This window comes from Sinohyriopsis cumingii, chromosome 1 (assembly GCF_028554795.1).
Source record: "Sinohyriopsis cumingii isolate HCF-2022 chromosome 1, ASM2855479v2, whole genome shotgun sequence".
Taxonomy (NCBI): domain Eukaryota; kingdom Metazoa; phylum Mollusca; class Bivalvia; order Unionida; family Unionidae; genus Sinohyriopsis; species Sinohyriopsis cumingii.
The window spans coordinates 148,157,639-148,173,414 of NC_142961.1; the positions used below are offsets into that span (position 1 = coordinate 148,157,639).

At 36.0% G+C, this 15,776-nt stretch overlaps 1 protein-coding gene across 2 annotated transcripts in view; it reads left to right on the plus strand.

Moving 5' to 3' along the window:
* LOC149808117 (putative tubulin polyglutamylase ttll-15) overlaps positions 1-15,713 on the plus strand; it is a 90,200-nt gene extending 74,487 nt beyond the window's left edge. Inside the window, exons 13-15 of one of the 2 annotated variants that reach the window (XM_089973552.1) lie at positions 3,635-3,728; positions 5,933-6,046; positions 9,061-15,713. In XM_089973552.1, the coding sequence (XP_089829678.1) occupies positions 3,635-3,728; positions 5,933-6,046; positions 9,061-9,192 (340 nt within the window). In that variant the 3' untranslated portion in view covers positions 9,193-15,713. The remainder of the gene's footprint in view (positions 1-3,634; positions 3,729-5,932; positions 6,047-9,060) is intronic. The other variant, XR_016424058.1, reaches the window with a different exon arrangement.
* The last annotated feature ends 63 nt before the right edge of the window (positions 15,714-15,776 follow it).

A 15,776-nucleotide genomic window follows, 5' to 3' on the forward strand; every position in this document is an offset into this window, starting at 1 on the left:
CCCAAGAAGCTGCACCATGCCAAGAAGAAGGGTCGAACATGCATCAACACATGCTGTGCAAGCAACCCAGAGAAAACACAGCAGTTCATCAGCAAACTGCAGGAAGCTCTCACCAAAGCAACACCTGATGACACCATCAACTCCACGTGGTCCCACCTCCATGACACTGTGTACGATTCAGCCATCACTGCCTACAGGAAGAAGGAGCGCAAAAACTCTGACTGGTATGAGGCTAACTGGGAGGAGATGGAGCCCGTGACTGAGGTGAAGAGGAAAGCCCTTCTGGCATACAAGGCTACACCTAGCCCTAGTACATTACAAGTCCTTAGGGCTGCCAGGAACAACGCCCAGCAGACCTACTGCCACTGTGCCAACACCTACTTGCTGAACCTCTGCACCAGCAACAGGCCCCTCACAGCTCCAAAACTGCCCCCCTCAAGTCCAAGACACGCAAAACCATCACAGACCAGGAGAAACAGCTGCAGCAATGGGTTGAGCACTATCTCAAGCTGTATGCAACCCAAAACATCATCACTGACACTGCCATGGACGCCATCCCAGACATGCCAGTCATGGAGGAATTAGTCACAAAATCCACCATGGAAGAGCTCAGAAAAGCCATTGATTGCCTCACCTGTGGGAAGGCTCCTGGAAGCGACGGCATTCTGCCTAAGTCCTCAAGAGCGGGAAATCAGAACTACTCCAGCCCCTGCACATGCTCCTCTGCCTCTGCTGGGAACAGGAACACATCCCCAGGACATGTGTGACACCAACATCGTCACTTTGTACAAGAACAAGGGAGACCATATCAATTGCAACAACTAGCAGGGCATCTCCCTCCTCAGCATCGTCAGAAAGGATTTTGCCCATGTTGCCTTGGCTTGCTTGCAGACCCAAACCTTCTGTGTCTACCCAGAGTCCCAGTGTGGCTTCCAAGCCAGCCAGTCAACTGTAGACATGATCTTCTCACTATGCCAGTTGCAGGAGAAGTGTCACAAGCAGCAGACACCCCTCTACATTGCCTTCATAGACCTGACAGAGGCGTTTGACCTGGTCAGTCAGAACAGACTCTTATGGCTACTGCAGAACATCGGCTGCCCCCCATGACTGCTCACTTTCATCATGTCATTCCACGAGAACATGCACAGCACAGTGTGCTTCAATGGCGTAACATCAGAGGTCTTCCCAGTTAGCAGCGGAGTGAAACAAGGCTGCATCCTTGTGCTGACACTCTTTGCCAGCTTTTTCTCCACGCTTCTTAGTACACCTTCAAGGACTGCAGCGAGGGAGTGTATACCAGGGCTGACGGCAAGCTGTTCAACATCGCCTGTCTCCATGCTAAGACTAAAGTCACAGAAGTCCTCATCCATGAATTGCTCCTTGCCGACCCTGCAGCCTTGAAATCACACATGGAAGATGGACTGCAGCAGCTGGTATACCACCTCTTTCACGCCCATAAGGAGTTTGGATTGACCATCAGTTTGAAGAAAATGAACATCGTGACGCAGGACACAGACTCCCCTCCCTCCATCACCATCAATGGGTATAACTTGGAAGTTGTTGAGAACTTCATGTACCTCAGGTCCACCATCTCCAGCTTGGTCTCCATTGATTCTGAGGTGAACAGAAGGATTGCCAAGGCAGCAGCAGTGATGGCCAAACTGAACCAGAGGGTCTGAAACAACCCCAACCTCACTGAGAAGACTAAACTGCATGACTACCAGGCCTGTGTGCTCAGCACACTCCTCTACAGCAGCGAGACAAGGACCACCTATGCGAGACACGAGAGGAAACTTAACAGCTTCCACCTGAGATACCTGTGACACATTCTGCACATCCAGTAGCAGGACAAACCAACACAGAGGTTCTGGAATGCGCCAACATGATCAACATGTTTTCCATTCTCAACGAGAGGCACCTTCACTGGCTCGGCCATGTCAAGAGAATGGACCCAGGCCATATTCCCAGGGACCTGCTATACAGAGAGCTAGCAGAAGGCACATGACTGACTGGACAGCCACATCTGCATTACAAAGATGTCTACAAGAAGGACATGAAGACGGCCAACATCAACATCAATGACTGGGAGAGCTGTGCTAATGACCACTCCACCTGGCACCTAGCTGTCAGACAGGGCGTTCGTAAAGCGAGGTTGACATGATCATAAAGCACACTTAAAAGAAAGCCAGGAAAAAGGTGAAACAACAACTTACTCTGAAGCTACACCAAATTACACAGAACTCTTGATGTAGCTGAATGGAAATTACTCATATTTGGCCTAATATTGAAAGTTTAGAATGTACATAATATACATAAATTCCAACTGTTATGCTTTTGGCCTAATCATTATGCATTTTTATCACCTAATTATGTCTTATAATTGCCTGTATATGGATTGTGGTTTTTGGGTTCAATAGAAAATAAAATAAAAAGATAAGGAATAAACCTTGTCGTTTTCTGTTTATTATCATCTCTTGAATCCTCTCGTCATACAAATTTGAGAATATTCTAAAAATATTGCATAAGAATTGTGTACCTACTTGTAATTCTATTTATAGCAATTGTATATGACACATTTCCAAGGAAAGATTGCAATTATTTAACAAATTTTTTTAATTTCATTTGAAATGAGTAAATTATTATATGTAACATTCTTTTGATCATATTAAAAACAATTTTTTTTATTAAAAAAAACAGAATTGTGCATTGAAGAGATTTAAAGTACATTTAGATGCATTGTTTAATGCCATGAGGTGTTTTCGTACATGTGTAACCTCATACATTATGACTTTGCATGGTATGATGTCATGACTTTATAACATGTGTAACCTCATACATTATGACTTTGCATGGTATGATGTCATGAGTTTATAACATGTGTAACTTCAAACATTATGACTTTGCATGGTATGATGTCATGAGTTTATAATGTGTAACTTCAAACATTATGACTTTGCATGGTATGATGTCATGAGTTTATAACATGTGTAACTTCAAACATTATGACTTTGCATGGTATGATGTCATGAGTTTGTAACATGTGTAACTTCAAACATTATGACTTTGCATGGTATGATGTCATGAGTTTATAACATGTGTAACTTCAAACATTATGACTTTGCATGGTATGATGTCATGAGTTTATAACATGTGTAACTTCAAACATTATGACTTTGCATGGTATGATGTCATGAGTTTATAACATGTGTAACTTCAGACATTATGACTTTGCATGGTATGATATCATGAGTTAATAACATGTGTAACTTCAGACATTGTACCTTTGAGGTGTTGTTACATATGTGTATTGTCCATCTTTATCCCTTTGTCTTTTTATCATGTTATGAAGTGTAATTAAACATGTTACCTGAGACATAATGCCTTTGCCTTGCACAACATTATGAGATGTTGTCACACATGTAAGAAACAACAAATGTTATATTGGTTTATGAACCCCAATTACATAGCAGTCACCTAAAAAATCAAATGCTTTTTAGTATTTTAAGTTTCTTGAACATTAATTTAATTTTACTGATTGAAATGAAATTTTTGCAATTATCATATTATCACCTTTCATGCCCTTAATCCTTCAGTTGAAGACTAGTTGTATTCCATTCTTCTATTTCAATGAAAGGCCCGAGGCTGATATGCTTGTCTCAGACAGAGATGTCCAAGTGTTTCCTGAATGGTGTGCTAGCAAGGAGTGTGTAGAAAATTGTACACCCAAGGTATCTTCCTTCAAAATGTTACAGTTGGAGTTTGCTACTGTTTTCAACCAAACCATAATATGTCAATCCATGTTTAGGTTTCCTGTGGCATTCACTTAATTAATACAGTTTCATAAACCACCCCAAAAAGAAGAAAATCAAAAGGCTTTAATCTTCTTCAGTGTAGAATAATAATGGTATATATGGTATGAACTCAACAATACAACAGTGTATATTGGAAATATCAGTGTTTTTGACAGTATATCTTATTTCCATATCACGATGCTTGTCATACCAAATAGGTTAAAATTTATCAATGTAAATTTATCACTAGGTGCTCAGCATTAAGAGGTTAGTGTTAGGACTGGGCAGCCTGGTGTCAGGATAATGTGACTGGGTGGGACATGATGCCACATGTCTGTAGCAAGATGCCCCAGTGCTAGACATCACTATAAACTGCCACACTGCAGACACCATGGCAGTATGACTGAAAAATTATTAAAGCTACATTAAAAATCCAAATCACCCTCTCACACTCACGCACACGATCTTTCTAAGGTGAAAGCTTATTTAATGAAGCAAGAAATAGCAAATATTGTAGTTCAGTATTTGGTAGAAAAGATATTTTGGATTAAAAAGTTTTGGGTTTGATTAGTAAGTCTCCATCTGGCCCTAACTTGCAAGCTATGGAATTTAAATTACCAGAATGAAATCGAGTTAAGAAAGATTGAGCTTCAGAAAGAGGAGAGACAAGATAAACTAATGCAAATGCATTTGGAGAAAGAGGAGAGAGAGACCAGTGCAGTTGCAGAAAGAAGAAAAATGCATTTTGGAAAATAAGTAGATAAATATTTTCCTCATTTTAAAAAATTGGACTCTGTTATTACAGTATGCACTTATTTTCACAGCTTGTGACATCTATACTTCCCTGTCAGTACAACAAAATGCTGCATCAGATGCAGTTCTGACAATGTTATGGTCATCAAGGACAAATTGGTTCTGACCAGGATATCATTCAGAGAATCAAAGGGAAGTTTGAACAACAGTATTGTCCAGTCTCTTCTGAGTGCAAAGATGAACACTAATGACATTTGCATTCCCTTCAAACCGCTTATTGAACTGTTGAGATTAGAAAATACCGCATTGAATTATGCTTATTTTTTGTGATCCAATCAGAAACTTCATGTAAGTTTTTATTTAACGTCAGTGTATTTGTAATTATGCGAGCCTTTGCACATGCATACATGTGTATGGTGATACTTGGCTATGCTATGACTACCAATGATATCTTTCAAAGCATTTAAATATATTAAATGCTTTGAAGAAAACAGACAAGCATTTTTTTATTCAGATTTGAATTTCCAACCATTTTCTTTTGGCTTATATGAAAAGATTGCTTATTCTCAATTAGGCGACATAGCTTTTTTGGGTCACTCTAACTGACCCCCCTTTAGACTACACTGGGAAAATGGCAGGTGCATTAGCTAATGTATCAGTCTGATGAAGCCAAAATGAATATGGGTATATATTGAGTTATGAAATGAAGCATGTGCATTGCAGTGAGAATGACAACAACTGTATTTAGCATTATATATAGTACTATCCATCTCTTGCACTAAGTTTATCTTGCATGTATATGGACTTCTTGTTTTATATATACTGGTATGAGTTAGTATCTGTGTAGGGAAAGAAACTAAAGAAAATGTGTTTGTGTGTGAATAATATATATATATATATATATATATATATATATATATATATATATATATATATATATATATATATATATATATATATATATATATATATATACATACATATATATATATATATATATATATATATATATATATATATATATATATATATATATATGTTCCTTTGTGAGGAAGATTAGTTCTTCAGCTAATTGTGTTACCGCTTTTAAATAAACTCATTACAATGATGAGGAACAGCTCCTTCCCAATGGGAAGAGTCAAATATATCCATTTCCTGCAGTCAACCCCTAGGGGGAAGAAAGTGGTGTTTTCTGCACTTCCCACAAGATGATATTTGCAAATTCTCTTTACAGACAACACAAGCTGGGACTATAACTAGAATTTATCATTTCAAAAATACATGTGTGAATGTTTTTAGAAAGATTATATCAGAGCCATTAGAATCAATATTTGATATATTTGCATTTGTTAATTTTTCAGCATGTTTTTATTATATTCAATTTCCAGAAGTGCAAGTTGTGTAACCATTGTTTGAACCTGAGGAGTAAGACATCATTGAAAGACGCCTACCTGGAGCATATCAACAGGGGGACATGCAGGAGAGTTTGGCCACCGCCTTTGGTGAGTCCAAGTTTATGTATTAGTTGGTGAGATTTGTTAGATATGAAATTTATCTTCTACATTCCCATCATACCTTTGTATAATGCCAGTTCAGTTATTTTCTTGGGTATTAATTTTTATGGTTTAGCAAATAATTATATTTATGAGAACACTTAATTTTATGAATTCAGAAATGGATTCTGTTCTTTTCATTGAAAATCACTGTTCTTTGGGCCCTGTGTTTAAATATGGCCAGCCTGTCTCAGTCTGTGTTTAAATATGGTCAGCCTGTCTCAGTCTGTGTTTAAATATGGCCAGCCTGTCTCAGTCTGTGTTTAAATATGGCCAGCCTGTCTCAGTCTGTTTAAATATGGTCAGCCTGTCTCAGTCTGTGTTTAAATATGGTCAGCCTGTCTCAGTCTGTGTTTAAATATGGCCAGCCTGTCTCAGTCTGTTTAAATATGGTCAGCCTGTCTCAGTCTGTGTTTAAATATGGTCAGCCTGTCTCAGTCTGTGTTTAAATATGGCCAGCCTGTCTCAGTCTGTTTAAATATGGTCAGCCTGTCTCAGTCTGTGTTTAAATATGGTCAGCCTGTCTCAGTCTGTGTTTAAATATGGTCAGCCTGTCTCAGTCTGTGTTTAAATATGGTCAGCCTGTCTCAGTCTGTGTTTAAATATGGCCAGCCTGTCTCAGTTTGTGTTTAAATGTGGTCAGCCTGTCTCAGTCTGTGTTTTAATATGGTCAGCCTGTCTCAGTCTGTGTTTCAATATGGCCAGCCTGTCTCAGTCTGTGTTTTAATATGGCCAGCCTGTCTCAGTCTGTGTTTAAATATGGCCAGCCTGTCTCAGTCTGTGTTTAAATATGGCCAGCCTGTCTCAGTCTGTGTTTCAGTATGGTCAGCCTGTCTCAGTCTGTGTTTAAATATGGCCAGCCTGTCTCAGTCTCTGTTTCAATATGGTCAGTCTGTCTCAGTCTGTGTTTTAATATGGTTAGCCTGTCTCAGTTTGTGTTTCAGTATGGTCATCCTGTCTCAGTCTTTGTTTCAGTATGTCCAGCCTGTCTCAGTCTGTGTTTCACAATGGTCAGCGTGTCTCAGTCTATGTTTAAATATGGTCAGCTTATCTCAGTCTGTATTTCAATATGGTCAGCCTGTCTCAGTCTATGTTTAAATATGACCAGCCTGTCACAGTCTGTTTCAATATGGTCAGCCTGTTTCAGTCTGTGTTTTAATATTGTCAGCCTGTCTCAGTCTGTGTTTTAATATGGTTAGCCTGTCTTGGTCTGTGTTTCAGTTTGGTCAGCCTGTCTTAGTCTGTATTTCAGTATGGCCAGCCTGTCTCAGTCTGTGTTTCAGTTTGGTCAGCCTGTCTTAGTCTGTATTTCAGTATGGTCAGCCTGTCTCAGTCTGTGTTTCAGTATGGTCAGCCTGTCTTGGTCTGTGTTTCATTATGGTCAGCCTGTCTCAGTCTGTATTTAAAAATGTCAGTAGAGGTGTAATGATACACTTGAATATTCAGTGAATCGAAAACGTCCCATATTCAAATTGTGTTCAGTATTCGCTGCTGTTTTTTTTTTTTTAAATGTAATACAGATAGTTTAACATAGATCTTAACATATACCCATTAGTCCAGTACTAACTTTATTTCCATGTAACCTTGACCTTTCATTGATTTAAAGCATAGTTTGTTGTTTCTATCACAGTATAAACATATTACATCAGACTGGTTATTTCGGAAGTCAAAAGACTCAGTCTCATTTTTTTTACACTCATGACTTTAATTACTTTAATAAATTATTAAATAAAGTTGTTTACTGTTTTTGAATAATAATTTTTTCAGTATTGTTCAGTAGTTATATTGACAAAGATTTTAAGTCAGTTTCATTTTCCATGGATGCATTATATGACAATCAAAAACTATCTTGCAATTCCCACAAAAATGTCAGCTGAAATATTAAAGCTTTTGGCTAAATATAAATCAGCTGTATGGACATAATTCGGATTTCTAAGTACAAAAAGGCAATAAATATGTAATGAAAGAAGCTAAAAATATCAACAGGATATTTATTATCAGGTATTTGTTACTATTTAATATTTATTTATAAACTTTTAATGTTGTTCTTGTTGTCAGACTTATCCACCTTTAAAATTGAACCTTTACGGTCCAATATTTATAAATGCTTTCAATAACAATTTTAGATTAGCAACCTGGGTCTATTGATCTGATTTACTAATAAAGTTAAAATTTAAAATCTGCTGAAAATATATCTGAAATCATGTCCCAAGTGAGAGATTATTCAGTACTGCAGGGGACTTTATAAGTGCCCAAAGGGCAGCTCTCAACTAGATAAATGCTCATCTTTTTAAAGAAGAATATTATTATTTAAACTACTTTATGTTACTAAGACTAGTAACAAAGACACTGAGTAACCAATGAGTCAACTAACTTTAGATTAAGAACTGTTCTTTTTTTCTGTTCTTGATTCTCTTTACTGAATATTCATGAATAAATATTTGTGTTCATCACACTGTATTCATGATATGTATCATATTTGCCACCCCCTGTATTCGTTACAGCCCTAATGGTCAGCCTGTCTCAGTCTGTCTTTAGATATGGGCAGCCTGTGTCAATTTATGATGAGAGAGGTCAGGTTGCATGATCTGACAGATGGATTTGTGAACTGACCACGACGGATCATAATCAGTCCGATTGCAATAAGATCAAATTAATACATCCTTAACTTTAATATTTAATTTTTCTGATAATTTTTATATAAAAAATATTTTATTGACATTAGAGCCTTACAGACTGATTGATGATGATAGTTGTTGGATTTGGATTCGTTCAGTATTTGATTTTGATTATGTTACAATAGCCCAACATCAATTTGTTTTTGTTCTTTTAAGTTTAGTCCTTGAAAAACTAAGGAAAACAAAAAAAAGAATAGTAAAGTTGAGGACTAATTCTCCATAACCAGAATTTAAAAAGTTGTGAAATTTTGCTAAGTTTTTGTATTATTGTATTCACCATTTCAGACTCACTCAGAGGCAGTGAAGTGGGACTACAGCAATGACCCATTTAATCTGGACAAGTACACAGAGAAGAACAGAATGATGTTCCTTTGGTTTATTGGAATGTGTCGCGAAGATATTGCCTGGTGCTCTTAGTCATTGTTACAGCATGCTATTCACGTTTTATTCACAGCTTCATTAACTGATACAGGGGTTGAAAATTCACTTGCCCAGTTCAAAATAAATTTTTCAAGTCAGAGCTGATATAGGGCTGACCTGTTTTTCTCATAAATGATGATTTTCTGTCAAAAGTATTGGCAACTTTCTCTTTGGCGAAAGTCTGTATATGCCATTAGAAGTTTTTTTGCATTTGTTTTGATCAAGCTGATACAAGTGCTTCACTCTTCAGTAAAGTCATGCCTTAATTGCAGCTTGTGTTAGGAGGGTGTCAAAATGAACTCTTGGAAAACAACCTTTCAAAGAATCAAATTTTGGTTGTTAACATCAGCTTTTATGTTTCTGTAATAACTAAAAGTTTTAGTGCTTGACTGACAGGGCAAGCAAACATTTTTAGTGCTTGACTGACAGGGCAAGTAGAAATTTGTAGTAGCTGCTGACCAGGCAAGTGGATTCATAGATTTTTTGAACCCATAAGATAGCAAGACGTACATGTATGTGTCACGGTTAATTGACAACAGTGGTATGCCAGTGCATTGTCCACAGTATTAGCATTTTGTATTAAAGTTTTTAAAATGCATTTTATGGACTATATGTAATGAATATTGTTTACAATTATGTTCCCACCAAAGTGCCTAACCGGTGTTATGCCTTTTTATAATGTTTTGAATCTCATCTAATTTTCTAATACTCCTCAAAGTATTTATTTTAACTTGAATATAATTTATCGGTGTACCAAAAACATTGATTGTGTGCCTGAAAAAAAAGTTGCCTAATAAAAGAAATATTCACGTTCATATAAAAATGGGCAGCAATAATCAGACATGCTTTTGTACCAGCTTTACCAGTGATTTGATGTGCCTGTATGCTTGTGTGCATGAATGGTGGATACACACAGGCATGCTTGGTTTCTTTTTGTCAGTATAAAAAAATTTGTAACTGAACTACCTCCTTTATCTTTTGGGAGAATGCTACAGTATTTGCAATGTTATTATATATATTTAAAACATTACTTTTTAAGCCATTTAATTTTTCATGTTTAACATTATGACTGTTTACTTGGAATTTTTATCAAACTTTTGTTTTATTTGTCAAGTTTTTTAAAATACTGCTGTGAATATCAACCTTCATAATGTAATAGGTTTTAAAGACAAAGTAGAATCTTTGTTTGATCAGTGAAGATTGTAGATATGAAATGAATATATTTAAATATCCAACTTTTCTTGTAACCTTAGGAAACTCTGGACACATGCAGCTTTTAATAGTAACAGTGTCACTGGCAAAATTGAAATGACTTGTTATTTTTAATTAATTTATTAATGGAAACTCATATTTTATAAAAGTTTCATAAGGTCTCAAATTATTGACTTTTTAGTCAGCACTTTATCAGATATTTTTTAGGTTTTTTAAAAATCTGTATTTCATTACGTTTTGGACATGCCAAAAGCAATCTTCATGTATGAATGAGGATGCACCCTATATATTATCAGCACATCTGAAACATGCAGCGCACTCTAATGGGCTACCTCAACCTATATTATTCTAAGAAACTATAGAATGAAAGTGAAGTTTCATCTCAGTTGCAAAGTGTAGATAATATGTATCCTTTTTTGATGGCATTATTTTCATTGTTCACAGTGTAGGCATCACTGCTGAGTGTTACATTTAGCTCATTTTCCCTGACACAGTTTTATGAACAATCATGAAACTTAATGGGCATATTTGAAGAATGCTTAGGGTTTTGGGAGGAAATAAAGAAGCTACACCTATGGTGGGTTCTTCAGATATTTAAAAATATACATGGAGAGCATATCCAGTGGGTATGTAACAAAGCCACATTTGTGTTTTGTTTGAAATGAGGGGAAAGATCTCATTTAATGTGGTATAATACACAAATAGGTCATCAAATTCTTTGCATCCAGCCACTTGCAACAATGTACATGTGTAGTTTTCTTTTACCTTGAACATTTCACATCCTTACATTACTTTTCCATTTTGATACAGGTCAGTCCCCAAGCTGAACAGAGAATACTTTTCAAGCAGAGTTCAGTATATACCATACTGGCTTTCATTTTTCTTGCACATTTTTTTTAGATGCATGAATAATTATAGAAAGAAAAAATGTCATCTTACTTTTAAATTAGGAAATTCAGTAACTTTTTTATGAAGAAATAATTTTAGTCTGGACATTTTTAGGATCTTTTGTACAAAATAATGTATATAACCTTCTTGCAAACTTGTGTTCATTGTCCTTACATCATTCACTGTTTAGTCATGAAAAGAAGTAAAGATTTTTTGGTAATATCATGCCATTGTACTATTTACACATTTGTTAGATGTGGGTTTTTTAAAAAGTAGGTTTATAAGCACTCAGGTGAGATTTGCTGTCAGTTTTTTTATATGCGGATCTCATGTTTTATATCTTGTATTTACCATCTGTCCATTAACGTATGCTTGTCTGGACCAAAACTTTGTAACAATTGGTATTTTGATGAAACTTTGTCCATTTATGCATCATGACTACAGGTAGATGGTATGTAACATACTGTAACCATGTCGTTAGCCTCAGTGTCAAGGTCATGGCATGGGAAAATGTAAATTCAGAGACTTGTATCCTTGTCAGGAGAAAAATATTGAACCACTGAATTTATTTTTAATGAAATTTTTGCCAATTATACATCATGTATAGACAGTGTTGCATACCATAATCACACCTACTTCCTCAAGGTCAGTGTCATAACTCAGGAAAGTGTAATAATATGACTGCTATCCATGTCCACATTATATGTTTTGAACTATCAAAGATGTTTTAAAGAAGCTTAATCAGTTATGTATCTTGACTTGACAGAATCTTGCATATTCATGGTTATACTCCCTGCTTCAAGGTCAGGGTCACAGCAAGGACAAAGTAAGCCATTGGCTTGTCTACACATCTACTCTGTCAGGTTTTAAATCTTGATGACACTTTACCAGGATTCGCAGCTTATCATGCAGGAATCATTTCCCTGGTTCAGAGATCGAGGACATTAGATGGGTCAAAGCTCATGAGATGGACGTACGATATTTTGTGTGTGGTACTCTTGTTTGTGCTCTGTTTATGTTACATATAGATGGGCTGAATGTCTTTCATTCACTGGACATCTTACCTAAGCCCAAGCAAGGACATTTTCATAATTTTTGAATCATTTTCAGAACCCTTTTTGCTTATCAAAATAAGTGTTTTTTTAATTATGGATACAAAGCAGAAATAAATATTCATATAATATTATAGAAATCAAATACTCTTTTTATGCCTGTGTCATCACATTTGACTGTCAATTTATTTCCAACAATACTGTTATACTGTTTTGTGGTTTTGCTACAAGTTAAATTTTTGTGGGTACATCAATTTGTTGATGTGGAAAGGGTCAAGAACACTGAGACATGGAGATAGAAATTGTTGGCATTGCTCATGCCTATAGTCAAGAACACTGAGACATGGAGATAGAAATTGTTGGCATTGCTCATGCCTATAGTCAAGAACACTGAGACATGGAGATAGAAATTGTTGGCATTGCTCATGCCTCAAGTCAAGACTTTAAAACTAAGCAGCTACCACTTGAATTTATAGTTCACATGAACTTTACTGTAATTAAATCTTCTCTTGTATACAACAAAGTTTTTCTATGTTAAAATGATAAGTGCCTTGATATTGTGATGCCTCTGAATAGCAAGACATGTATCAGATCTGATGGGGCTGCATTATGAATGGCAATGTGTATGTATGTACATACATATATTATTTTACAGCAGCAATGGCTGCATTGTTAACAGTCTGTTGGTAAAAGTCATATATCTTTTATCAATTATTTTATTCCATTAGAGCTTTGGTAAACTGTTACTATGTGAATAAAGTACCTTTGTAATCTGACGGTAGGAATATATATTTTGTCTGTGTGTAGTAAAGAGAATCATAATGCAGTCTGCAGATGAGATACTATCTTTTGCTTAACACTTGTTTCTTCTTCAGTTACATTACCCAGTCATAACACGTTATGAGTATGTTCAGTTCTTATCAAATCCAGTAATCTCCTTGGTTTGTACAATGGTGTTTAGTTTTTGTCTGCTTGCCTTGATAGGAAGTCAGACAAGAATAGTCTCCCTTTGCAACTTGCCTTTGACACCATATAGCCTATAGTTAGGTACTGCTTCCATTGTGGATACTTCTTATGAGGGCCTCACAAGTTCTATTTTGTAACATGCCTTTCCATTGTTGGAGCAAAATATTGGAGTTTTCTTTCTGCAGGGTAGTACACTCCATCTGTTTTCTACCTTTTTCTTACTCCACCTTTATTCCTGAATAAATGTTTAGTTAACTTCATCATTGTTATTCATTCCATGCCATCTTAATTTTCCATACATGGGTCATGAGTACTGAAAAATCATTTCAGTAATGATGTGTTGTACTTGTTAACCTGGCCAACAATTGTCTTTTCTTCATAATTTGCTTCAGATGAATGATCTTTGTTTGCATTAAGCCCAACAACCATCTGCAGATATATATTATAAATTTGTTACAGAAATTGATGGTGGCATGTTTGATACATACAGCAAAATAAATCTATCATTTGTACAAATATTCAGTCAGTACTAATGATAATATATACTTGTCTATATGTATACATATCATCAAGGTATGAAACCCCACTATGACACAGTGGTCAGGATCCACAAAGTCCCATTGTGCTATGTATATTGTGCAGTATCCAAACAAGTCAGTTCACTGAAGTTTTTCTCACAGAAACCATTCACCCGTAAACACACATAAATGTATAAGAAAATTGATAACTTACATGTTAACATTGGGGGGGGGCAGTTATTTTTCATTCTGTAAAGGTTATAAGTAAACCTTGAAAAAATCTTGTTCATCTTTTGTTCTTTGTGAACAGAAACAAATCCAATAGTCATGGTTCAGTAACCTGAATCTAATGGTATAGACACACAGGAAAATCTTGCCAATGCACATATAACCATAAATGTGGGTTTTTCACCTGAATCCAGATTTGTTAAACCTGCATGCATCACTTATATCAAGCAAGTCCTGAGAAAGAAGCTCTTCTCAGAGCAACTGATGAACAGAATGACTTGGGCAAGAGTTATCTCCCATTGGTGTGAGTGACTGTATATTGAATCTGTCTCAGTACATACTTTGCTACATTTCTTCTCTCTATTCAAAGAGAGAAAGCTAGCCCTCATCCCCATCAAGGGCTATCATTCCATGATATTGGACATGTTCAGGCATAATGGAAGGGAGCACAGATCAAACAAAGATCTTTTTGACATTCTGTCAATTTTGATTGATCCAGACCAAAATACTTGCTCACCATTTGAAACTAAACATGCCATGGATTTTGAGATGGCTGAATGAGACTCCATTTGAACATTATCTCTTATATATAACATGCTTTTTGCTCACTGGATATGGCAGGCAGAATAAGTGACTCCCTTGCTCTTTCACAGTTCTGTCAAGATGGCTTGGTTTCTCTTGCGATAGGCCCTGCTTTTGTTGCTAAAACAGACTCCTATTCATTCACAATCAATCCTCCATCTTAAGACCCTGAGGTGATTCTGCTATATTAATTTGGGTGACCTGGCTTGCCCAGAATTGTTCTTTTTAAATATCTCAACTTAATTTAGTATTGTTGCTTGCCAGGAATTTTCCCCCATTCCATTCATATCTGTTACATGTGTTACTAAATCAGAAAAATAAATTTACCCTTTTCCTTACTAGAAATCATCTCAGTCATACAAACGTGGCATTGCTTTTTAGTGAATTTATTTATAATAAGTTAGGGTCTAGGCTAGACAACAATATTGTGATGAAATTACCTCTCCAGCTGCCTGAATAGGCAAAGTTGGGAAAAATAAGGTGAAGTGGGTGTAGACACTTCCAAAAAGTCACTTTAGACTAATATTTTTATATATTTTCATATCACATTATTAAAATGATGATAAGTATTATTGAAATTTTTTTTTATTTTTAAATATTAAAACATTTCTTCTTTCACTTAACCATAGCTGTGCAACAGAAAATGGCATCCTTGAAAAAAGGTTACAGTTGAAGATTGGTAACCTCTTCCATAGCAGACGTCCTCTTTTGATATGTTTACAAAATACTAGCGTGGACCCTGCAAGTATTGAGATTCTCCAGCATTTGCATTGCCAAGAAGCCAGTGGGCATAGACAGCTCCTCATTTCCATTGTGACCTATTTATTTCTTCTCTAATTAAAAACTTTTTGTTGACTAGCTGTTTGGATATTAGACAGTACATATTGATAATGGTTGATGCTTGTATGGAATTGCTTGTATTCAGCACGGATTCATCTGCCAAGGTATGCTTGGTTTAGTTTGAAATGCTAAATGACTTTTAGACTACTTTACTTCCAGTGAAGCAAATCATTTTTAATGACATTCTTTTTCATGTGTTTTTATTGAAAATGGAATAAAGTTTTAAATAGTGTTCAGTATTTTAGTTGTTGACTTTGGTAAATATGCTGCAGAGATTCCTATTTTTTAAAACTCA